General features: G+C 39.3%; 2 protein-coding genes across 16 annotated transcripts in view; one reads left to right on the top strand and one right to left on the bottom strand.

Annotated features, from left to right (window-relative positions):
* The window catches only part of MCF2L2 (MCF.2 cell line derived transforming sequence-like 2), a 160,958-nt gene that overhangs the window by 61,679 nt on the left and 74,070 nt on the right, over nt 1–25,209 (top strand). For all 15 annotated transcript variants that reach the window (XM_027647534.1, XM_027647522.1, XM_027647524.1 and 12 more), the window contains exons 7-15: nt 450–599; nt 1,638–1,762; nt 3,266–3,380; nt 4,014–4,133; nt 4,659–4,850; nt 5,627–5,818; nt 6,215–6,392; nt 14,411–14,514; nt 17,608–17,696. In XM_027647534.1, the coding sequence (XP_027503335.1) occupies nt 450–599; nt 1,638–1,762; nt 3,266–3,380; nt 4,014–4,133; nt 4,659–4,850; nt 5,627–5,818; nt 6,215–6,392; nt 14,411–14,514; nt 17,608–17,696 (1,265 nt within the window). The remainder of the gene's footprint in view (nt 1–449; nt 600–1,637; nt 1,763–3,265; nt 3,381–4,013; nt 4,134–4,658; nt 4,851–5,626; nt 5,819–6,214; nt 6,393–14,410; nt 14,515–17,607; nt 17,697–25,209) is intronic.
* On the bottom strand, nt 19,127–23,710 carry B3GNT5 (UDP-GlcNAc:betaGal beta-1,3-N-acetylglucosaminyltransferase 5). The gene is made up of 2 exons (XM_027647537.1): nt 23,588–23,710; nt 19,127–23,054 (listed from the first exon to the last, which is right to left on the bottom strand). Exon 2 carries the CDS (start codon nt 22,713–22,715, stop codon nt 21,579–21,581), a length of 1,137 nt encoding a protein of 378 aa, XP_027503338.1. The 5' UTR covers nt 22,716–23,054; nt 23,588–23,710; the 3' UTR covers nt 19,127–21,578.

A 25,209-nucleotide genomic window follows, 5' to 3' on the forward strand; every position in this document is an offset into this window, starting at 1 on the left:
AGGATGGAGATGCACGTTTTCAGAAGTCAGGGTGAAGACAGATTACTGCTGAGTGAACAATGGCTGTATAAATATAAACACAAAAAGACTTTACCCTATATACTTTAGGAGTGTCCTCAACTTAAAGCCTTCATTCAAATTTTAAACACAGCAGAATTTCCCAGCAAGCATGGGCAGAGGATCTGAAGTTCCAGGCCTGGCTTTGAAGCTGATGTCCTCTGTGGTTTCATTATGTCCTCTAAACTCTGGGAGTTCCCAGTTGGCTCATGGAGATGACAATACTTTGTGACAGAGGATTCAATTTGTGGCTTTTAGCATATCCACCCCAAAAAAGGCAACATGACCTGCTTTACAGGCATGTAATACTTGCAGCACAGTATGCCTGAAGGACTGAGTGTTGTCAAAGGGCTGTTGTTAAAGTTTGTGACTTTATGCTCCTGCTTTTCCAGGCTATTGAAAACTTTGCAATGACAGTAAAAACAACAGCACAGATGCTACAGACCTTTGGAACAGACTTAGCAGAGACTGAACTTCCCAACGATGTGCAGTGCACAGAGGAGCTCCTCTCCGCACACACCGACCACCACAGCAAGCTGAAGGTGATTGTTGTCTTCTCATGATGGCTCCAGCACAATAGTACATGATTTGTGACTTAACAAAATTTTCTGCCATCACTTGAGAGTCCATTGTCTGGAAGCCACTGAGGAGGACAGAAACCTCCTCAGTGGGTTCAGGAGGTCAATTTGATTGAGCTGTGGAAAAGGACATTTTACAGTTTCAAGAGTGATAGAACAGGGAAATGTCACTTCTAATGTATGAGGGGGTGTGATGGAATCACATCTGGAATAGCATGGGCTCCTGATGAAGAGTTCATCAGAAAGGATGAACTGGAGCAGATAGAGACAACTGTGAGGATAATTAGGAATAGATAGAATGATCTAGGTAATCATGGTTGTTTTATTTAAAAACAAACAAACAAACAAACTTTGGGACAAGTTTAGCTTTGCAGAATAAGAATCAGAAGAAAACATTACTGCTGTCAACAAATACCTTAGGTTAAACATAAGAGAAAAAATACTACTTAAGCTATATTAGCACAACAATATGTTTTATGGAAGAATGTGCAGTGATGTGGGGATTCATTGGCTGATATAATAATGTTTCAGCCTCATTGCCCTTTTCATTACTTATCTTTCATGCTGGAAGACTCTTCTTCTATGGATGGTTCCTTATACCTGTTGTACTGTGGCTCAGCATGTCACAATGTTGTTTGAAGGAAATTCCATTAAGAAATGCAACGTGTCAGTGCAGGCTCTCAGCTCACTGAACAATCTGCAGCACACATTCAATTTGTGGTAGAATAATTTATTCTGCAATAAATTTCTGCCTGGTCAGAAATGCAGTCTGCTCAGAAATTGTACTATTTCTTTTCTCAAATATAGATCTACTATTCAAAGTGAACAGATTTATCTCTGCATTTTCTAGAAAAACATATCACCTTTGGTAGGCATTTATATTTTGCTCCAAATATTTAGTACCTATGAAAGCATCCTCTGGTAGCATCACTGTGTTGTCCATGTAAGAGAGTTGTTAGAAGTACATACAATTTGTTTTCTGGCTTGGTTTTTTTCCCTCAGGATGAGCTGAAACTAGCAGTGAAGCAGGGGGCCACCCTGCTGACATGCATTCGGGAGCCAGTCACCCGAAGTGCCAACAGCAAACTCAGTCCAGATGAACTGGAAAATGTGGCCACAGTAGAAAGGTCAGTGAAGCTAGATTACCTTGTGCAAGTTGCTAATTTATTCCTAAGAAATGCAAGTGTAATTTAAATAATTTAAATATGTGAGTTATAAATTGCCTCCGGTTCAACCACTCAGGATTTATTGGACAGGGAACTCAGAGAAGGGAATGGCTTTGAGGAATTCACTTGATTGAACTGTCAAGGTGAGTTCAAACAAGTCCTGAATTTCGTGGTAATTTTTGGTCAGACCTGGGCTGAAGATTTAACGTGAGACTTACTTTCCCTGTAACATATGTGTCCTCCAAACTTCTGTGCCTGATTCGAAGGGCACCTGGATCTCCGTGAGATGAGAGAGTGTGTGCTTGTGTATGTCTGTGGAATCACAGATGAAGTGATACCCTGCAGAGAGAGAGAGAGAGAAACAAACCCCTTTTCCTTCCTACAATGCTAGTTACTACCATAAAGCTTTCAGTCACCATGTAGAAGTTTCTGCTGTGCCATGTGATGCAGTGGAAAGAGAAATGCCATGCTAGTGTTTCAGCATGTCTGCATTCACTGGAAACAAAGCTGCTAAAAGTAAAGCTGAGCTGATATTTTTCACTGAATACTTTAAAATCCTTTTAACAGTCACACCAAAGGAATTTGCGAATTCATCTTGAATTCAACAACCAGCTTTGATTAAAACCACATTTTCCAGGGATAGATTGAAAACAGAACTTTGTTTTTGAGAGAAATAGGAGGGAACTATTGTCATTTGCCCTAATAACTTGATCATTTCAGCACTCACCAATCCCTACTTGCCCAAAGAATGCCCTTTTATTGAAATACAGGATATTCCTGGAAAACTTTCTTTTCATTTTTTCTTCTTGTTTAAACTGTTCTACTTTGTAATGAATGGACCATTGAGAAACTGTGCAGATGACTCACTAGTCTGGTTTTAGACATTTTGCTCGATGTATGACACCTTGATATTAATTTCTTTGCAAATAAATGTTTCATCATTTACACAAAGTAATGTCCATGGGAGTCATTATGAGCTTCTGATGTATTGTTTTTAATGGACTGGGAAAAATTATTCAATCCTTACCTGTTTCTGATGGGTGAAAAAAATGAACAAGTTGTAGAGTTCTGCTTTAAACATTCCATAAAATAATAATTGCATCACATTCAGTCTGCATCAGTTGGGGGTGAATTATCTTTGAAGCACTGGGTGGAAACTTGGGATTACAGTTGCCCTTGGCTGCCAGAGCGTGGAACAGCTCTGAGTCCTTGTTGCAGGTCAGGAGGCAGGACTGCAACTGCCACAGTGGATCCATGTAGTTGTCACTCATCCATCATACTCCTGCCTATCCCACTGCAAATTTCATTCTCTTTTGCTCAAGGGAGAGTTGACACAGAGCCCTCTTACATGAGTGTAGGCTCCCCACCATCTCCCTGCTCTGCTTTCTGCCATCAGTTAGTGTAACTTAAAAGAAATGAACTATAGGAAATAAGTACATTTTATTCATTATAATTTCTTAACAGGTTGTTGGCTCAGTTGGATGAAACAGAAAAGGCTTTTGATCAATTTTGGACCAAGCATCATCTAAAACTAGAACAGTGCCTGCAGCTTCGACACTTTGAACATGATTTTAGAGAGGTACTTCATTTGTTCATGCTGTCTAGTCTTCTCTGGTAAATAAGGTCAAATTTTGCTCATACCTAAAGAAGAAGGTTGGGAGAGAAGCCCTTCATTATGAAATAAGAACTGATTTTTCAAAAATTAAATTCTTGGCAGCTATCAGATGTCTTACAACATTTGAATAAAGCCCAGTGAGGAAAGTGCCAGATTGTGAGGCCAAAATGTGAAACACCAACTTCTTGATAAACCATTTTACATTTACGTGTGAAGTTATCAAATATAATTTCTTCTGTGATGTTAAGTTGCCAATCCCACCAGAGTCAAGGGAATACAGTTCAGAAAGCCCAACTGTCAGCCCAGAGACTGAAGTAATACAGATTCTGGAGTAATATAGACTCTGGAGTTACAGGTTTTCAAAACTGCGTGGGCCTAAACAGTGAGAAGCAGGGCAACTCTTTGAAGAATAGTTGATTGTTGCTTTATTCCTTGGCTTTTCCATTTTGGAACAAGCTGAAAGACTAAATTTGAGATGCAGACTCTTTTCAAAGACATAGCTGAACGTCTGTTGTAATTTTATGAGTATCTTGTGGTAAAGTTTTGGGTGGGTTTATTTTGTTTTGGTTTTATGCTTTTGTTGTTGCTGTTTTTTAGGTAAAACTGACATTGGATAACCTCATGGAAGCACAAGCAGGTTTTGCTGACATTGGGGACAGTGTGACTCGAGTGGAGCACCTCCTAAAGGAACAGAAACATCTGGAAGAGAAAGGACAGGTTTGCACTCAATTTAGTATTCTAGCTGCTATAGACATGGTATTCCAGACACTTCTTTGTCACTGTCCTTACATCCCATTTACTCTCTTCTCATGAGTCATTATTTTAAATTGCAAAACTCAGATCCTAATTTCCAGAAGCCAGGGTTGCTGAGACCCAGTAGTTCCAGTTCATTTCTTGGAAAGCAGGGGGGAAAAAGCAGGGGAAAAAAACTTGTATAATGAATGTCCCCAGTATGGAGAAAGAAGAATTGGACTCCACAACTTCTCTGGGCAACAAGTTCCAGTGTTTGTTCACCCTTACAGTAAAAAAGTGCTTCCTGATGTTCAGATGGAACCTCTCAAGTTTCAGTGTACTCACTGACAATAAAGTTGGTCTTCAATGTAAATATAAAGTAAGACATCAGCTATATCTATATCCCAAACCTTTACCCTCAGGGTACAGCAGGGTTTACAGAGATGGACTGTCATTATTATAAATGTCATTCTAAGATCTAACTTTGGATTTTTCTCATTAATTTCACAGGAACCTTTGGAGAAGGCTCAGTCTCTAGCTCTTCATGGAGAACAGCTCATCCAAAACAATCATTATGCAGTTGACTCCATTAGACCAAAGTGTGTTGAACTCAGGCGGATTTGTGATGACTTTACCAATGAGACCAAGAAAAAGTATGATATTTTGGGAAAGTCTCTTGAGCTGCATAAGCAGTTAGATAAGGTGAGCAAACCTTCTCAGGTAACAGCCCTGCCAAGGTTCTACCGAAAACGAATGTTTTTATAAGCTCAGGTAATTACAATGAAGATAAAAAGTTGTGTTTGTTTTTTCTCTGTTTCATTCAGTAAATATAAGTAGAAACATTGCAGCAGTAGATTCTCATAAGTATGGTCTTAAAATGATGAAAAATAAGAAATAAACTCAGGAAAATTGAGCTAGACCTAAATTTGAAATGAGAACCAAATGTATTCCAGTGCTTAAAAATTAACAATTTACTGCTTGTTAGTTTTCAATTTCTCTGATCTAGCTAGAATAGCAAGATAAATGCTTTGAGAATGTTTGTTTGCTATTCCAGCAATGTAAACCTTCTTTGGAGTATTTCTAACTGAGTTTCATAGACCTAAAAAGTTTTGGAGAGTTTTGATATGGTTTCAGTTTTTGGGTTAATTATGTGACTGAACACTCAAATGAGGTAGTACAGCTGAGAGATTCGATTTGCAGTAACACTTCTCCTCTTTGCTCAGAGTATTGTTCTTTTACATGTTACTGGACCATTTAGCCCATGAGAGCTGAACTGAACAGCAAGTTCAGTTCATCAAGTCCAGTTCTACATATCCTGGTGGGATGACTTGGGCAGGAACTGTGGCATGCTAGGAAGTAACATCCATCCCTTTTAGTGACATATTAGGGCAAATCTGTATTTCACAGAGTAGAAGCAACACTTAACAACATGGACTGTCAGTGATGATGAGTCCTTCTTCCCCCATTTTTCTTTAAAGGCAAGCCAATGGTGTGAAGCTGGAATCTACCTCTTAGCTTCCCAAGCTGTGGACAAGTGCCAGTCACAAGAGGGAGCTGAAACTGCACTCGTTGAAATTGAGAAGTTCCTGGTAACGGCCAAGGAACACCAGCTCTCTAACCCAAAGGAGTTCTACAATCAGTTTGACATGATCCTCACCCCTGAAATAAAGGTAAAACCTCTCAGATGTGCATGCACTCACTTAGAATTTAAAAATTACCAAATGCTTTGTACCTGAGAGTGTCCTGGGCTATATATTTGAGTCTGCTAAAATATGCCTCTTTCCCTATTCCAAAAGGGCACAGAGGTGAGCCCTTGGGGCAATGAGTTTTGCTCATATGAGTAGTCATGGAACACACGTGATTTTCTTCTGAGCAGTGTCAGAAATACTGCCTGAGTCACCATGTCTTGGTCAGTGAAACTGTGATGTCTGTGGAGTGTGTGGACTGGGTTGCATTAAACTGCAGCAAAGTGTCATCTTCAGCTCTAGTCTGTCTGGTAACACAAGTACTTTCTTAACTTAGTCCAGCACTGACAAGTGTTTGTTGTTTGTCTTTTCTTTGTCAAGGCCAACGCCCAAAGAATTGTACAAAAACTTGAAGATGTACAAGAAATGTTTGACAAGAGGCAAGTAAGTTTGAAGAAGCTGGCAGCCAAACAGACCCGGCCAGTACAACCTGTTGCTCCACATCCTGAATCTTCCCCAAAACGAGCATCACCAAAGATTACCAGGCCAGCAGCAGTAGGTAGGCCATGAGCAGTTACTTTCAGACACACACCAATGTTTTGTCCACATGGTGATGTTTAATTTTTGTTATCAGAATGAAGACTTGCACTTGATGTGCAGTGTCAGCCCTGTAGGTCCAGCTATGAAAAATGAATGTGAAATATCTGTCACTACAAACATACAGACAAGGGTGAATCAAAAAACCCCCAACAAACCAACAAAAACCCCCAGGTTTCTCTTCCTAGGTGTAATCTACATTTCTATACTGTTTCCCAGTGTGTCTTATATTGCCAGTTCTTGCATACTCAAGCCAGGGTAGTCACTGCAAGCCTGGAAAGTAAGCACGAGAACCTCTTTTACATTGCATATACTGTAATGTGAATATTTGTCTTTAAAAGGTCACAATACCTCAAGTTTCAATCAGATACTTGCCAAATTAAGGGTTTGCTAGTGACACTGCCTCATTTGTGGAAGTTTTGCTTTTTTCCCTCTACACAGATGTTCATTCACTTTCTGGCTTGTCCTCTGCTAACTATAAAAGTTGAACGTTGCTTCTGTTTGGAATTTACTGTAAGTTCCTGATTTGAAGTTTTCATGTGCCTTTAACCAAGACAGCTGTTTTCTGCAAAAGGAACATGGGTGAAGCTAATTTGAGACACTGCATCTTGGAGACCAGTGGCTGTGCTTGGTGGCAATAAGGCATTGCCCCTTTGGAACCGCAGGGCTTTTTAAAAGGGGAACCTTTACCAAAAAGCTTTTTAAAAAAACTAATTTCCAAGAAGAGCATGCAATAAACTTCTTCCTCAACAGGAAGATTAGGATGGGCAGTACCCTGACCATTTTGCTTTCTAGGCATATCAGCAGGAGGTCACATCAATGTCCCTGTTCTCCTCTGCTCTGCAACCCTCATCCTTTCTTACCAAGGAAAATCATCTTCTTCCTGTTACCGTGTTAGTTTGACATCTGTACTTCACCCCCCCAAACCATACTAGCTTAGCATGTTCTTAACATACAGCTGCTACCTCAAGTTTCAGCTTCACTATTGGCTTAAGGTAAGCTGAGAACACAATGCCTGTGAAGAGGTCCTGCTCTGCCACACACTCATCCTCCAGCAATGTGCTCTTGCACTGAGGTGGGCATCAGTTTGCCATAGGAGTTGTGATTTGCCTTGAAAACTCAATCAACAGACTGTAAAAATGTAGTTGTTATTTTTCCATGGCATGAGTTACAGAAATGCAGGGAGCTGTGGAGTTCATGTACCCCAATCCCCTGCTCCAAGCAGCACTAACATCAGAGTTGATCATATTCACTGAGTGGCCACTAGTGCTGAAGCAAAGGAAGATGCAGAAAATGAGGTTATGGGGTCAGCAGGTCAGAGGCAGTTAGTCCCCATCAGTGTTAGTACCATTTGAGGATGGCTTTCACCTATTGTGAAACTGCATCTTCAGGCTAAAAGCTAATCTTGCTGTTTAGTTTATGCATGCAGTCTCTATTTTGTTTCTTGAATTTCTTTCTCTTCATTTTAAAGCACTTGCAGATTTTTTAATTTGTTGGTATAGACAGAACCTTATAGAACAGTCACTAGTATATACATGACAGTGCTCTAAGTTTTGATTCTTGTCCATACAACCAATCCCATACTATCAGCTTTCACAGAAAATCACAAGATGCTCCATTGCTCTGCCCCTTGCATTGCAGTTCAGGGTTTTACAACCCAATACAGGATAACTGTGCGACAAGGATTAGCCTCTAACGTCCTGTTGCAAAATAATAGGTAGATGAAATTTATTTTTAAATGTTACTCTGGTTGTTCTTTGAGAAGGTGCAAAGTGCAACTCAGTTCTGTTCAGACACTGATAAGTAGACTGTAAAATCTCATTCAGATTGCTGAAGGTGCCTGACCGAGAGTATCTCTGTACAAAGAAACAAACCCTGACTATCTACAGCTTATCCAGAGGCTCACAATCAGTTACTTTAACAGCTGTGAATAGTACATGTACATTCATATATTCTGTGTAATGGCATCCTTTGGGTGTTATCCAGCTGTCAGCTACCAAGAATCATACTTTGAAATTCTTGAGTGCCCTTTCCCTCACAATGCCAAAGCACTTGGCAAGTACTGGTCAGTATTTTAACCTCTTTTTTTTTTTCAGAAAGAAAACTGAAGCACAGATAAACTGAGTGATTTACCAAGGCATTTTACAGTCTGACTCTCAAACGTGTCTGAGAATAGAAACAGGGACACCGAGTCCTATTCCAAGCCTTGAAAATGAGGCTGCGAAATTCTGCTCTTCTTGAAGCTACCCTCTTTTGGACTTTCCTCTGTGTCCTTTCTTCACATTCACGGGATCAATGCACTATCAACATTTACTTATGGGGAGAATTTATTGAGCAACATCTTGGAAACATGAGAGAGGCTTAGAGCACCTTTTTGAAACAGATACTCATTGTCATTTTTTAGCCAGGACTTACCTGAATATTTCTAAAAGCTTGCAAAATAGAATATGGCAACAGGAAAATGCCATGTTCCTAGGCTGCATAAATATAAAAGCAGGCAAAGGCAATAAAATGTTGTAAACAGAAATAGAAGACTAGAAAGAAAGGCTTTTGTCCCCAGGCAACAGAGTAACAATACCATGGCAGCACTGCAGCGGTTGTCTGTGAAAGGAAAAGAAGTTATGTTTGTTCCAGAATAGATTTTGTTTTGTTTTTCCTTGCTGACTATCCATTTTCCAAATAAGGAGTGGTAGGGAAAATTCAATCCAATTCAGGGTGCTAATGGAAAAATCTTCACAGATATGAAGACTCAGACATGAAATACTGTCAGACTCTCCGTTTTACATGGACAAATAGGTGCACACAGGCAGAGCAGATACCATGTCTGAGAGGAAGGGCAGGTTTCCATCAGGGAAATGACTGTCACAGGTTATGTCTGTGTCTTTATGGTCACTGGTGACTGACTCTCAGCAAACTCTAAGCTTAGGGAAGATCCAGAAGGGCAGCTCAGAGCTGCTGTAAACTCTCCCTCACTCAACACTTTTCACTCAACACTGTGGGTCTGGAAGTTCTGAAGCAAAATTTTAGATTAATCCCAATTTTGCTTGAAGCTTTTGGTTTCACAAATGAACTTTCAAATTTTGCAGGGACAGGCCTGTTCAACATTGAAAAACTAGTTTTGGAATTATTGTGATGCTCCAAAGTCTGTGCCAGCTGGACTTGGTGCACATTTTAGCTGTGAGAATCTGCTTAAGTATTATTCACAGATCAACCCAGAAAAGGCATAAAACCCTCTGTTGACCTTTTTATAATGAGTGCCTTGAAAATATTTAAGTAGTGTATATAACCTTATTTTAAGGAGAACTCTACTCCCAGTGGAAGCTGCTTGAATACTGCTGATGGCTAAACTTGTCCCTGTATGTGTTGGGAGGAGAGAATTGGCACTTGGTAGGGAAATATTTTTGTTGATTTACTTCTGAGGGCATAATTTTTGATGATTTGACTACACAGTTGTTTTCTGCATTTCTGTACAAAACTCCTTAGCTGGAGTGAAGTGGGATAGGTCCACAAAGTCAAACCATGCAGGCCAGTATTGCCTCTAGGCTGCCAGGCACAGATTAGAGACAAATTACAGAACTGTAAAGGAGAATACAAGCTATTGGGGATGATTGCAGTTAGCATTTCTCTATTTTAATTTGCTTGTAATTCTCCCAAACTCTAACTCTTCAAAATGAAACTTTCCCAAAGGCTATCTTCTCATCCTGACACATTCTTGGAAAACTTCAGTAAAAGGTGATTTGGCCATCCTGTGACCATGGTTAGGAAAATTGTCTTGCTTTAGTTATCTTTGTGGTGAGAGCTGGAACATGGCAGTACAAAGTGCTATAAAATATTCACGGGTAGATTTCTTTGTGTGCAACATAAATGTGAAATATAGGAGCAGAGATGTCAAAATTTCTGTGAGCTCATTAAACAAATAACATGTTTAAAAGCACATTGCACATACAAAATCCATGATTCACCATACAAGCATCTTAGAAGGCCAGCTTGGAACTTGAGATTCATATGGGGGAACACAGCTGGAGCCTTTTCAATTCTTTAAATAATATAACTTAAGCTGGTTCCATCTCAGTTAAATGTATACAACTGCTCATTGGATCCATTCCAGCATTCCTCATAGTCACTATTGCATAACACTCACTAACTAATAACATCTGGATAGGGGATGAAGGAAGAATGTCTTGCAAGAGTCTGGGGATGTGTGCAGGGAAGTGAGGCTGCAGACAGATTAGCTGACTCAGAAAAGATGCTGCATGTGGTTTTCATTAATGGTTTGAGAAACCACTTGTTTCTATAGTTCAAGATATTGAATAAGTGTAACTCATTAGCCAGCAAGAGACATAGACTCTGTAGTCAAGGGTTATAATACATGCCCAGCACTTGTAAGGCATTCAAAGACTTCCTCAAATAAATGCTTTACATTCAGGTTTTGCGTGAATTTCCCAATCACATCTTTCCCCATATGTTTTCTGTGTGAGAGTTTGTGCATTCTCACTAATCACCTACAGCAGAATCAAATTCCTTTGGCAAGAACAGGCATGGAAACAACTAGTCTGCTAAACTTTATTGGGGTTTGCTGCTCGTGCTGTCCAACAGGAAACGTGAGTTCGAAGATCATTAATGATGAAATCATTGTTTTGAATTGTGGTGATGAGAAAACAGAATATTTAGGCAGCTAAAGAAACACCAGAGCATCTTTGCTATATCATTCAATGGCTTAGTGCAGACTTTTCCATTTTTAGGCAATATAATCTATATTTCTTTGCTCTAGCAAAATTGCTGTCAAATCCCTGGAAAATCTGCCAATATAAGAAGCACAAAGCAAGGCTCCTCTATGTGGAATATTATTCTACAAGGAGACACCCCACTTGTCTTCCTTTGTTCCTTTGCCTTTATTCTTTCAGTAGGCAGCTCAACACTTTAACTTTCAGCTTCCTCAGCAGTACAATACAGTACTGACCTTGAAACAGCCAACTGTGCTGAATTTTATAAGGGAGTTTCCCTTATATTTCCAGTTCCACAGTAATTAGTGCAATAATAATTGTCAGGTATTCTTTCTAAGGTGCTCCAGAAACTACTTAAAGGTAGTGACGTGCAGCAGTCTCTGACTATGGGCCAGTCAATAACTGACAAATTCTCTGGAGCATGACCAAAACAGATTGCTGCCTGCTTTCAGTTCATTTCTGGGTCAAATTGGAAAAGGAAGTTCGCTGTGTCAATCTGAATCAAATTCATCTCTGAAATATATGCAGTTGAATTTGTCTTATCTTTGCACCTGCCTCCTTTTCTGAAATATCTCACACTGAAGAAGCCAAGACTAACCTGGTGAACTGACCTGAGTAATTGCTGCTGGATCAAGGAGCACCTGCACTTGGGCTTCTTGTGAATGTGCCATCTTTCACTTAAGCTGTTCTGGATCACCTGGAGCTGTCTGAATTTGCAAGTTGTGATCCAGACATCAAAATTTTAACTGATTTCCACTTTTTCTGCTGGTTGCTTTCAGCCAGGATTTTCATACCAGTATCAACTGTCCCCTCAAGTCTTCTGATTAATGAATAGGTCAAACAACATGGTATTGCTGACTGTGCTCTTCTAAGCAAAAGTTGTCATGTTTTCTGAAGTTATTTCCTTTGCTTCCATTTCTTTCCACAACACAACACAATAAAATTTCTGAATTAGCTTTCTAGAACAATCCAGTGGACTGAACCCAGATTTAGATAGGGCAACTAGACCTTGGCAGACTATCTAGGGTATTCAGGATGCCTGTGTGTTAGTAAGAGTATGAAACAATGTCTTGGTAGTCAAGTCTTAGATTTATTTCTTTTAATGCTGATTTTTCAAGGTATAAATAGGATATAGTTGGGAGAAGCTCTAGGAGATAACAGTGTATAGTGTGATAGGTACGATCACAATCTGCATTTTGTCAAGATGGTGGTAGATGAGAATTTAAGGCTAAATAGAATCTCCAGGGTGCATTAGTATGGAAAAGAGTGAATTTGCTAATGCTTATAACCACTTTACTCAGGCATTCATGGGGGAAACCATAAAAGGACCCATTTGAAAACTTATCAAATAGTTGATGAAGGTTGGTATTCTGGTTTTGCCAACAGTATAAATCATCCTTCTTGCAGATTAGAAAGGTAGGAAGAACTTTGACAAAGAGAATCAATAGCTTCTATATGCTTTATCTTGCATCTTTTTGTCCCCTTGGTTTCAAAATGTCAGTACACCACTTTTTGGGTGAAATAAAAATACCTTTGAGAGAACAATTACTACTTCAGGGAAAGCTTTCTTGGGGTGGGAAAAAGGCATCTGTTGAAAGTAGTGCTCAAAATCAAAACAAATCCCCTGCTGTATATTCTGAAAGAGAGTGATGGAAGAGCCAAAGAGAGAAGACATTTGCATTTCAGCTCAGTCCTGGGAACCATGAGAATCCTCTAGTTGATTATAGCTGCTGGTGGCTGCCAGATTTCACTGTTCCATTGAGGAAACCTCCTAGTATAGAGTCATTGTGCAGAGGTAATAGGCATGAAATGGACATTGCCAAGTCCTCATGTCATTCAGCATTGGATAAATCCAAGAAGATTTAGAGAAGAGTTGGAGAGAAGCTGCTTTAATTAATTCTCTTCCCAGCTGTGTGATAAGGCTGCTGAAAAGACACAGGGTAGAAAAAACGTTGACTTCCATTATTGTTGTCTGTGAAACTGATATGTTGTCTTTTTAACTGAATATAATTTGGTTGCTTCTATGTGCCTTTTTTAAAACTACCTTGAAAGAAGAATTTAATGACAAGGGCATCTGAAACTTTGTTAATGTGTTTCTTCTCTAAAAAGTGTTAAACCCCCTCCTACATGAATCCTTTGATACTACATCCTCTTCATTCAAAGATGTCTGCATCTTTGTTACTGTACCCCTCAGCTTCTCCCCAAAAAGTTATTAATTACCACCAAGACTCTCAATGCCTCAAAACATTAAACTTGGTGAAACCATCTCAAAATGTTACCAGATGCATTTGAAAATAACAAGTTCTTGTTCAATAAGAAAGTTTTCCCAGAATAAAAATAAAACAGACCTTATCTCAGAATTGCAGCAATTTTGTTTTGTTTTCTTTTTTGTTCTTCTAACCCAGGTTCTTTCACCATTTCTTCTGGTGTTGTATGTGTTTTCACCATGACATGAATGGTTGCTCATATCAATTCAGCAACTAAGAAAAAAAAGAGAGCCGATTGCCTTGTGCTTATATAGTGTGTGCTGTGAGCTTGTTATCAATTTAAAACAGATACAAACTGTAACAGAGATTATTTTCTTCTCAAGCAAAATATATGATTCCCCTTCTCACAGTTCATTGTAAACCTTTCCTTTGGACAGCAGGCTCAGGAGAAGTGACTGTCCAGTAGCATCAGACACCTCTCTGTCAACTGTGGTTTGCAGAGCCTGCAATGTCCCTCAAACCTGACATGACAGAGCATATTCTGAAATTGCTTCCTCAGATGCACTATTATTATATCCATGTCAGAGTGACTTGCTGAACTCCTGTGATTACTCTTTTGAAACTTGTTCATGTAATGAAAACATTCAGGGCACAATCCTTTAATCCAACATTGCCAAACCATTACCAGAACCAAAACTTCCTTTCTTTGGGAACCCACACAAGCAACACTGTGCAAGTGACAATTACCCAAGTGATGATACAGCTGGCTAACATTTACCTGTGCTGGCCTAAAGATGGTTTTCCCAGGGGAAGCCAAACCAGTCATTACACTGTGGAGCTTTGGATGTCAATCTGAGCACTGAACAAGGTGGCCCATCCCTTGTGCCAGCTGGTCCATCGCTACCCCAACCACACACAGCTCAGTTCTCTAAGCCAGGTCTCAGTTACTACTGATGTGTTGGGATCTTTGCTCATTGCTTTTATTAGGAAGTAGAATTTCAACTTTCAGCACACATTTCCTAATGTTATTCTCTTTTTGACTCCTTCAGCTACCAACAGGAGGTCCACCGAAATTTCCTGCCCTCCAAAGACAGTTTCTGAAGTAGAGTTATCAAAAAAGAAAAGCATTAAGAAGACTAAAGGTGGAATTAAGGTAGGATTACCTGTGATTTGGGGACATCCCATATTATGAGAGAACTCAAGACCATATAAATATAGGTTTACTCACTTGGAATTAAAAAAAAAAAAAAGAAAAAAGAAATATCAAACATTTCTAAGTTGACTCTCTGATAAGGATTTTTTTTACACTCCACATTGCAGTTTGAAAGGTACTCAGACGATAGCGTTAAAAAGCATTTATGGAAAACCAAGTTACACTAAAGGAGAAATAATCTTCAAAGGATGGAAGTGGAAATGTGGAAGAAATGTCCAACAATAATACACTAAAATGCAGCCAAAGTGCCCATCCTCCCTTATAGCATGTGAACTACTTTGTTTCTAAAACTGTAATCCGATTCAGCTCGAGTTGTGTTATGTTCAGGGTTTTACAAAGTTATAAATTTTTCCTCATTTTAATATTTTCTAAAGGGTAATTTCTATGTAAAGGAGTTAAAACTAGACATGTAATACTTAGGAATAAACCAGCCAAAACCCAAGAAAATCCACTGTTACCTGTGCCTGCATAGGCAAGTAACCTTCAGGGAAAGCTATCTGGCATTTGTGTCTCTGTGATGAGATTTCCTGCATTATTCTTTCTACAACAAGAATCTATTTAAGATTGTTTGGACATCTTTATCCTTTCCTCTCTATTCCCAAGCCTGACAGCATGTAAGAATCCTGCCCTTACAGCAGAGAGTCTTTGCTTTGAGCTGTAGACACTGACTGGGATAATAAGCTACCAAAACAGCTGTTTGGCCTTCCTTGAGTATTTTAACACTGGAAACAGGTTTCAGATACTCCATTCATCTGCAGGTCTTGAAACTATGATGAACTGCAGCTGCATCCCAAAACTTTTCATTTGCCCAAGTTAGCTGAAATAGCCACTTTCAGAGAACAGACTTCTTTCTTCTTTTCCCCTCTCAAATTCAAGCAATACCTCATTTGTCTTAAAATGTTTGGGTTTAGACCACCTAAATATGCCTGGGAGAGATAAGAGGAATACCAGTGAGGTTATATTCTGAATGGTCTGTGCACAAATGTCACACCTTTGCCAACATCCCCTTTAGTTAAGTTTACTAAAAATAAGAGGTCAAATCATACACAGTGCTCACAACCTTTTAAATAACAGTAGCCCTTTGCCCAAATTTTCTTGCAACTTGCCTGCATTAAGATTCATATTATTGGCTCTTTAGGCCATTATATCATTAAAATGGTAAAAAATGTAATTTAAGGTATGTTTTGAGAAAGAAAACATAAGCCCTGAATGTAAGGGAACAATACAATGAATGTTCAAAAAGAATCATGAAACAAGTTGGGTAGTATGAGGTATGATCTTGATTTGGGTGCCTCATGAAAGCGTGATGGAAACAGCAAGTAGCTTTTTTCATATTGTTCAGCAGCTTGGGGGAGAAGAAGAGGAAGGGAATAAGCTTTTTCAGTACATCTCTGGGGAAAATAAATACCTCAACTTAAAGCAGGTTATATAGGAGAGGAGATGACACAATAGTCCCTGAACTTACAGTTTTTAACTTTTTCATAGTTCATGAGTTATTTTAAAAGAGATTTTTAAAGGTGAGCTTTATATGAGAACACATCCAATAACAGAGATCACATTTTATTAGTTCTCTGTGCCTTCTCCAGTTTAGTCCACTATTACACAGGGTTTTTGTAAAATAAGCGTTTTAGAGTTTCTGATTTTAATTAATAATTCACAGACCAAAACTTATACATTAGCACTTCTTACACTAGTGACACCCAAACATGGATGTACTACTTTCATCTAAATATTAAAAAATGGTTTAATCTTGTTAGTGCAGGAATTCCACACAGGCCAAAACCAGTTTTGGGGTTTTTTTGCTTGTTTGTTTGTTTTTCCTTTTCTGGGGGGATGGGAATATTTAGCAGGGAGGAAGTGTTAGCAGGAGGCCTGAAAAGCTAAAAAATGTATCAAATGTCTACCTGGCAAAATTCTATTATTCAATTTCTGATATAATACAAGCTACTTCAACCCAGCTCTTCTGTTACCACACCCCTGACTTGCTCATACATTTCATCTTAATTTCCCTGAAGCTGAAAGTAAAAATTAAACTTGGTCCATCTTCTGAAATGGCCAGAACAGTCCACAACTTCAGCAATAAACACAGAATAAAATACAGTTATCAGCAGGAACCTAGAGCTGGTTCTCCTTTGTTCTGATAATAGTTCAGATGAGGACAGCTTATTAATGGATCCATCATTATCATCAACCACATAAATAATTTTGCAATATTGAATGTAAGATACTTTTCCCCTCCAGAATCAGCCATTAAAAATGAAAGTGCTCAGGAACTAAAAGACTCTGCTGGAGTTTAGATATTGGCTTGGATTAACTGAGAACTCAGAAGCTGAGTTGTTTTACTGAATTTGAAGATTTTGGCTTTTCAGTAAGTCCAAGTAGTACTTGGTGCTCTTAAAGCAAAAGGAGGAAAAATCTGCTTAAAACTGTCCTGGAGCACACTTGAAATGATCTAACTCTGCAAGACTGGACAAGGGAGAAGGTTAGTGTTTATCAAAATAAACACTGGAGCAATCAAAAAGCTCCATTTCAGCCTGGGGACAGCCCCTGCACACGAACACGTGCTCAGCACTGTCTTACCAGCACTGCTCCTGGGACACAGACACTTCTCAGAGGCACAGGACGGATTCCCAGCTTTCTCCATATGCACCCTACAAAGAACTCTGAAAAGTCTTTGGTTTGGCTTGAGACACAAATCAAAACCACAGCATTTCAAAGTCTAAGTAACAGACTATCATGCCTGTAATTATCTACACAAGGAGATAATTCACCTTCTGTGGTGCAAGAATACAATGACTTTGCCTGGAGTCAGGAATGCCTCCCATGGCAACATGGAGCAAGGAAGCAGAATAAAAATAGACGAGGTATTCTTGATTTACAACCTGCACATATAGAATTCAATTATTTTAACTTGTCTAGTGACTTGCTAGGTTAGGTAGGATCTGTTTTTTATTCTTGCAAAGAGTTAAAGTGCCCTAAATAAAAGCATCAGCAATTAAATATTTTCACTTTTAACATGTCCTTTTTATTCAGATTGAGGTGATGCATGAAGCAAGTCAAGGAGGATCTAGCAGAGTCCTGGTGACCAGTGAAAGTGATGAGAACTTGTCAACAAGGAGGAGGTAAGGCTGCACACATGAGCTAGTATATATTTTTTCTTCTTAGAAGGCAAATTATTGCATTTATAGTACACTCTCTATGATTTCTTTGAAGCTCATCAAGATTAATAAATAATTATCTGTAATGAAGTCACTGAAATGCTTACAACCATGCATTTATATCCAGTCTATCAGATGGAAAAGCAAGAAAGATTTATCTTTTGTTTGGGTTGGGGTTTTTTTCCATTTTTTTTCCTTAAAAACATTAATTACAAGACGTGAGAAAATAAGTCATTAGAATAAGCCTTGCATGTATGTTCAAAAAAAGCAGTATTAAAGACCATCTCAGTGTTCAGAATGCTCATATTTAACTATACACCTCTGAGAAGCTTCTGGGTTTTTTAAATGCATGCTAGAGTTTCTGTAGTCTTGAGAAAAAGATTATTAATGATATATTCTAAAGCACCAAATATTTAAGTCACTTAGTTCAACAAAAAGTACCAAGTAAACAGCTTAATTTAGCTGAACTGCACAGTTTCTAGGCCAAAGGGAGCAATTAAAAAAAAAAAAACACACCAAAAAACCCACACCAAAACCCACCCTGCAAGAAGCCAAATGACACAATCCCCACTGACTTCATTTGCTTTGTTCTCTTCTTCACTATGATTTAGATAATTCATACTTACATTATGCCTCTGTCTCACACAGGTATACACTGAAGTTACCTGATGCAAAAGACTCCATTTGTAAAAACCTTAGGTTGATACATTATGTTAGACAAATTGGAGAGACATACAAATCATCATTATCTGAATTTAATTATACCCTAGGAAAATACCATGTCTGGTCCCCAAAACATCAACTAGTTTTCAAAAGGTGCAAAGTAGGACCTGAAATCTTGTGGAGATAAATACACATTTCCAGAGGAACAACTGCCTAAAGAGAACATACAAATAACAACAGGTTAAGCTTCTAATATCTAGCAGTTCTACACAACTTTAGACCTAGAAGCTTGGTAAACAAATTTGTGAGCTGTCTCTTTCCTGGCAAACACCGATTTTGCCTTTTGTTGAGGACAGGTTTGGTGCAAGGTAGAACAGAAAGGAAGGTGGGGGGAGGGGACAGTTTGAAGCCCTCTAGAGAGGGAACTCGGGATAACACTTAAAAGCATCAGAGCTGATGCTGTCGGTTACAAAGAAAGCAACAAGAGATATTTACCTCTGGTGTACTGTTTGGTTTTTTTTAAAAGAAATAAGTCTGTTTATTCAAAACAAATTTTACAAAACAATTGTCCTTCTGTGGTACAGAGCAAAGTTTAAGAATAAATACTGAACACTTTGTATAAAAATTAGTAATATCAAAGGGAAACTGATGCAAACCAAACAAATAGGTAAAAAAAATTTAGCATTAAATATGCTGTGCAACAATGTCAAACTCTTAATGAGGAGTGACCATTCAGGCTGACACAGTTTTATTTGTTGAAGTAAAACCTGACAGCCCTGCATTGGAGCACCGAGACTATTGTTAAAAAAGGTTCCAGATGAAAGTGTACAAATATTGTGTTTAGAACCAGAAAATAAGAAGTTTTATAGTGTCTCCATTTTTTGAAAGGAGTGCCTTCATGCTTTTCTTTTTATTCAACAAGCAACTTCTTTTCACTGCAGCAAAAGAAAATGCATACTAGAAACATCAAGACCCTTTTAAGATTAGGAAACAATCCAAACAAAACTCAAACAAACTGTATAACAAAATATTTCAATGGTCAAAAGTGACTTTCAGATAATGGCAAACTACATTTAAGCAGCGTTTTAGATGTTAGCTAGTTTAGGCTACTTAAAGCTTATTTTACTTTTGCTTGCATGAGTGAAAACAAATCCCAACACAGAGTTATGTTGCAAAAACTGTAGTCTTACTAGTACATTTTGGTTGCATACTGCATATGAAGACCCTCTTTCCCTTCAGTGAACAGGGTGGCTTTTTCTAGCAGTGCAGTTTTGCTGTGCAGCTTTGTTAATTTAAATGGCTCAAAACAAGTCAGAAATCTGATGAAACAGCTTTCCTTCAGTACAGAGTAATACTTTCTCTATATGTGCATTTATCTTCTCTGTAAGCAACAGGTCATATAGATCTAGGGTTGTCTTGTGTTTTTTTTCTTTTAAAAAATACATATACTCAGTACTATAATCAATGTTTAGGCAAGAACAGGAACTGGATTTGTTTTTTTCTGAAGTATAGCTGTTATATTCTTCAGTCATTTTGACACTGATAAATGATTTATTTGTCGTCTCTTTACATGCCAAACATTTGGAACCAGTTAGGATTCTTATTATCTTCCTTCTGGAAAATCCATTATAGAAAGTTACATATTTTATGTAGCTACCTCTCATCCATCTGAACAGCTTAGAGAACAGTCAGCAAGCTCACTCCTGGATTCTGTCTACACTAAGAGACACCACTGTCCATTCAAACCATAAAACCCGCAGCACAGCTCCAAGAGCAGTAGCAGTTTTAGTTAAACCAAGTTTACTACTCACAGCTTAAAACTAGCAAGTCCTGTACAGCTACCACAGGTTTTGCAATTAGCAACTAAGATATCTGTCCTGAGAGTCTGTGGAAGCACCATTAGTGAGCTGTACAAGAAAGAACTGCAGACACCCTACAGCTCTGGTTCTCTGCAGTATCTCTGTGGCACCACAGTACAACTCGTAAGGGTTGGAGGTCGCACATCTCTTTGTTCTGGTTTGATTTACAATGCACAGGTGTTTTGTTCCTCTGCAGGTGATATTAACATCGAAATATATTCAAGGTACAGGGTTTTGTGGACACAAACAACCCTGAAATTTTAAAGACAATTTTGATGAAAAATATTTTAGTTATTTTGATTTGTGTACTGGGTTTCTGTGAATCACCATCTCCCTATCCCTTCAATGTGAAGTCAAAGTTTGTGCAGAAAATATCCTCCCTCTTTGCTAGTACCTGCTTAAAGTTTTGCTTTTTTTAAGTCTTTAAAAGCTTCACATTAGCTCTAAGTAACATTCTTGGTGACTTTTGCTTGCTTTTAACCTTTAGAATCGTGAATATTGGAAAACAGAAGCATTCTTAAAAGAAAACTCATTTAGCTTATTTGCTTATTAAAGATTGGACTGTTTAAGTACACTGATTCAGTTTTCAGAAGGCAGAGAAATATTAGCCAAACCTGTTACATGAGTAGTATTTGATTTTCATCACTTCAAGTTCTAAAGGGAGCTCCTTTTTTTTACTTAAAACCACCAAGTCAGAGGGCATTCAAACACTTTCCCTGTTTCAAAGATTTAGGGAACTTCAAGAAAACAACTGTAGCAGGTCTTCACTTCTAGCACTCACTGTCAACTGTGCAGGTCCAGACTGACTTTCGATGAAGCACTGAAAAATGGTGAATATTTGTAATGAGTTTAAGCTGCCTTAAACTACTGCCATACTCTCATTCATCAAGTCAGAAGTTCCACTTTCCTCATGTTTTGAAAGGTCTATTCCATTTTGATATAACAGATTTTTGTTTTGCCACATGCCTTAGTTCACACAGCTTTAAAAAAAACCCTCAAGACTAACTGACAAGTTCAAAGTAACAAACGTTTTCAACAAGCATTTCAAAGTCTAGAAGTCTATTATAGTTAATTTATAATCCAGACTTGCATCCCTTGAAGAGTGTAAAAAAACAGGCTACAATGTAAAAAATTGCAACAGGAGAGCTATTCCAATAAGTTTCTGAACAAAATCTGGGACCGTCTTCTTCCTCTCCCCCTGCCCACCCCAAATATTCACATGTAAATTTTACCTCTTTTCATGTTTACATATATTTTGAATAAACACCTAAAAAGTTGTTGCTCTGTTTTGGCTCAGTGGATCTTCTGTGCAGATATTCAAGTATTAAGAAAATGCAGCTGAACAAGGATATGTGTCCTCATAGTACAGTTTACAGAGAAGCACAATATTGACTAGCCTGCAGTATATTCTACCCCAAATCCCTGAAGAAATCTTTTTAACTTTGGGATCTGTAGCCTGCTTCCAGAGCTGGCGAAGATCATCTACGTGTCCGTGAGATGTCATCATCTTGTTATAAATGCAGGGATGATATGGAGCTTTTCCTTCCCCAGAAAAAAATACATGATATTGTGGTACAATTCCCATTTTATTGGCACAGAGACCCATGAAAACATCATCTATATAAAGACTTGTATTGAGAGTCAGTGAAGCCTCATAGACTTTAGCTGCTACATCATTTGATATTACATATGCAGCTCCTGCTGTGTAGTCAGGGTAAGAGGGCCACTGGTACATTTCATATGGAACATAGTATTTGCTACTCTTGTCTCTTACGGGAGGGGATCCACGATGGACACGACCAATCCAGAGATCTTGAACACCCATTTGTGTTAGACTTTGGAGATAAGCAACAAGATTTGGCATATGGATAAATATATCATCATCTGCAGACATAATGAACCTGGCATGAGGACAGTAGGCATTCACCCAGCTAAACTGCAAAAGCAATTTTAGAGTAAGATTGTGAAAAGTATCCAAGAAGTCTTGCTGAATCAAATCATGGTATTTCTGGTCTTCAAGCTCTAGTTCCCTTTGCTGCCATGTTTTCTGCAGATGGTCTGTTGGTCGTCCTAAAGCAAAAAGAGTTTTAATGTTGGCATTAAGTTGAGAACGAACATACTTCTCATTACCCCAAGTTTGTCTAATTGCATCCCTCCGATGACGGTTTTCAGGAGAAGTCTTCACAAACAATAGGAGAAGGACATCCTGCTGCTGACATTTCTCTCTGTGGTTGATCAAATACTGGTAGCTTGATACTCTGTCCAGGTTATCCCTGCTGATAGACAGGCTGTCATTCACAAAATGGTAGCTATTTATGAGGTATCTGTATGAATAGGACTTCATATGGCTCACAATGTGATTATCAAATGGTCCCCAAAAAATCATGAGACACAGTATGAAGCAAGTGGCAAATATTTGCAAAAAATGGCATTTTCTGACTCTTCTGGGACTAACAAACATTCTGATGCAGTTTTTATAATCCTTATTCTTGTTCAGGATCAGTGTTTTTCAAGTGCCTTTGTTTTTGTTTAAGAGCACAGTGTCACCCCTTCAAGATAAGTGTCCTTTGTAAGGCATGATGTCTTTCACTCAGTATCCTTGTGAAGCCAGATTTGTTCACAGACTTCATAAGTCATCTTTCTCAAAAAACATTTTTCTTTGATTGAAGGAACACAGGCAGTTTTGAAAGATGAGACTTGCAGATGAATATTTTCCCTTTGGGGCATCTTGAAACAAACACTGCCGTTCTAATCAGATCTTCTCATGTGTTTCCCTCCTTCATGAAGATTCGGGCCAATTCTAAGTGGGGGAGAGAAGAAAGGTCTTATTGAGCTGTTATTAACACACTTGTGATTAGATTTGGTCATGGAAATGGCTGACTACTCAGACGCCCCATCAACAACCACACACACCCACAAGCCCCTCCCAGCCCCCAAAAGAAAAAAGTAACCTGTCTGGCAGCAAGTCAGAGGTGATCAGTGGCCCAGAGCAAGCTTGTGGAGGTCAGGGAAGGAGGAACCTGACACAGAAACCTCTTTCTTAGAAATGCCCACCGCTGTTAACCGACAGATGGCATTTTATTTAAACTATAAGCTCGGAGAGAGACGCAGCCTACAAATGTCCCGGGTTACAAATTGTCTTTGGGCGGTCGGTCTGCTAAAGACACAGACCAGGCAGAGCCCCGAGACGGCTCCCGGGGGAGGGAGTGCCGGGTGAGCGCTCCGGCCGGAGCCCTGGCAGCCCTCGGTGCCCCTCACCGGCGTCTCCCGCCCCCCCCTGCCATGCCGTCTCCTTGCCCGCAGAGCTCCATCTCCCCCAGCCTCATCCAGCACCTTCCCCCGCGGAGCCCCAGGACGGCCCCGCTGCTCTGCCCCGACCCGCTGGAGGGGAGCGGCCGCTGGACTCAACAGCTGCGGGGCTCGAGAAGAGCCACGAGTTCAACCGTGCCCGGATCGGCCGGTACCGAACTGCCCAGACCCAGCTCGGGACCGCCCTTAACCTGCCGTGCAGGCAGTTGGTCACCCGAGCTACGGTTAAGGGGCGGGCTGACAGAGAGACAGGCTGCACCCCTGTCACAAGTACAGCTCTCGGGACCAGACAGCTCACACTTCAGGGCTACTGTCTCTGCTACCAACTAGGGTTTAGTGAAGAATCCAAAGCACAAAAAGCCACCCGAGTCCAGCCTTCTCATCCTGCAGTTTAAAATCCAGTTCTTGTAGCCAGAGTTGTCTCTTCTATGTAATAGACAAGAACAGCCTGAAGTTGCAACTACTTGTTCATGCCACAAAAAACCCGACAATTAAGAGCTTTGTCAAGCAAGAAATGTAGGAGTAGCACCGTAAGGAATGACACCCCACAAGCTAAGCACTTGTTGTATAGAAATAACTCCTGAAGCAAGAGAACACAAGCTATCATCAGAAATTCTGTGCAACACAAATGTTTTGAGAATGTTTTACTCATCTGAAGTCTTGCAACTAGATAACAATGAGAACACAGCAAAGTATAGAAATAAGAAAACTTGGAGCAGTTTTGTGGTGCGCCATGAAGGAAACTGGCTCCTCAAAATGGAAACCGCACATTGGTGTATCCGAGGATTGCAGATTGTAATGCATAACAGAAAAGCTGTATGGGCAGTTTGGTGAATAAAAGTCAGTCAGCGCTTTTTATAGTATCAGTTTAAACCCTTTTTATTTTGGAAACATGAAGTTAAACAATGCACCTCAGAGTTATAAACTCAGCAACTTTACAATAGAACACTATTGTAAAGCTTACTCTTGTTTCAGAGATGCAGACAAGCTGGAGTGTTACAGAAATCCAAACATTTGGTAGTGTCTTTTGGAGGAGTTGGTCTGAAGATACCAAGTAGTCAGGCTGCCCACTGCCATCATGATAAGCTTAAAAGCAGAGGACTGAAAGTTATCTATTTAACCACCTGAAGCAAAGTTTACCCTGGTAAACACGGGACTCCTCATCACCAAATACAACTTCTTTAGATTACACCTGGATAAGAAGTTTTGGCAACAGTCTGCAATTGCCCATGTCATAGGGTAAAAGGAGACAACAATCAACACCATAAAAACAAAGGACAAGGTCACTGAAACCTAGCAGTGCAACTAATCTACATGACAGTTTTTCCCACTAGGAAAAAATAAAAGTCCTCAGAAAAAAAAAAAAACACCAACAACACCCAAACCAAACCCACAAACCAACCAAAAAATCCACCACAAAACACAGAAGTCATCATGGACACAGCTTTAAATATGGAGCAGATAGCAGGGGACAAGAGAGATGCATAGACTCAATTTTCTGCTACCTAGCACCCCCCTCTTGAAGTCAGGGATGCTGGAACAAGAGCTTAAGCTTTTCCTTGCAGAAAAACCAAGCCATTAAATTAACTGAGTAAGGGCTGGAACAGTCTGGTCTGTCATTTCCTTGATCTAGTTCAGGGGAATTA

This window comes from Corapipo altera, unplaced genomic scaffold (genome assembly GCF_003945725.1).
Source record: "Corapipo altera isolate COAL_440 unplaced genomic scaffold, ASM394572v1 113, whole genome shotgun sequence".
Taxonomy (NCBI): domain Eukaryota; kingdom Metazoa; phylum Chordata; class Aves; order Passeriformes; family Pipridae; genus Corapipo; species Corapipo altera.

Excerpts from the sequence above, each read along its gene's own strand:
- B3GNT5 (XM_027647537.1), bottom strand. The coding sequence starts at position 22,715 with ATGTTTGTTAGTCCCAGAAGAGTCAGAAAATGCCATTTTTTGCAAATA.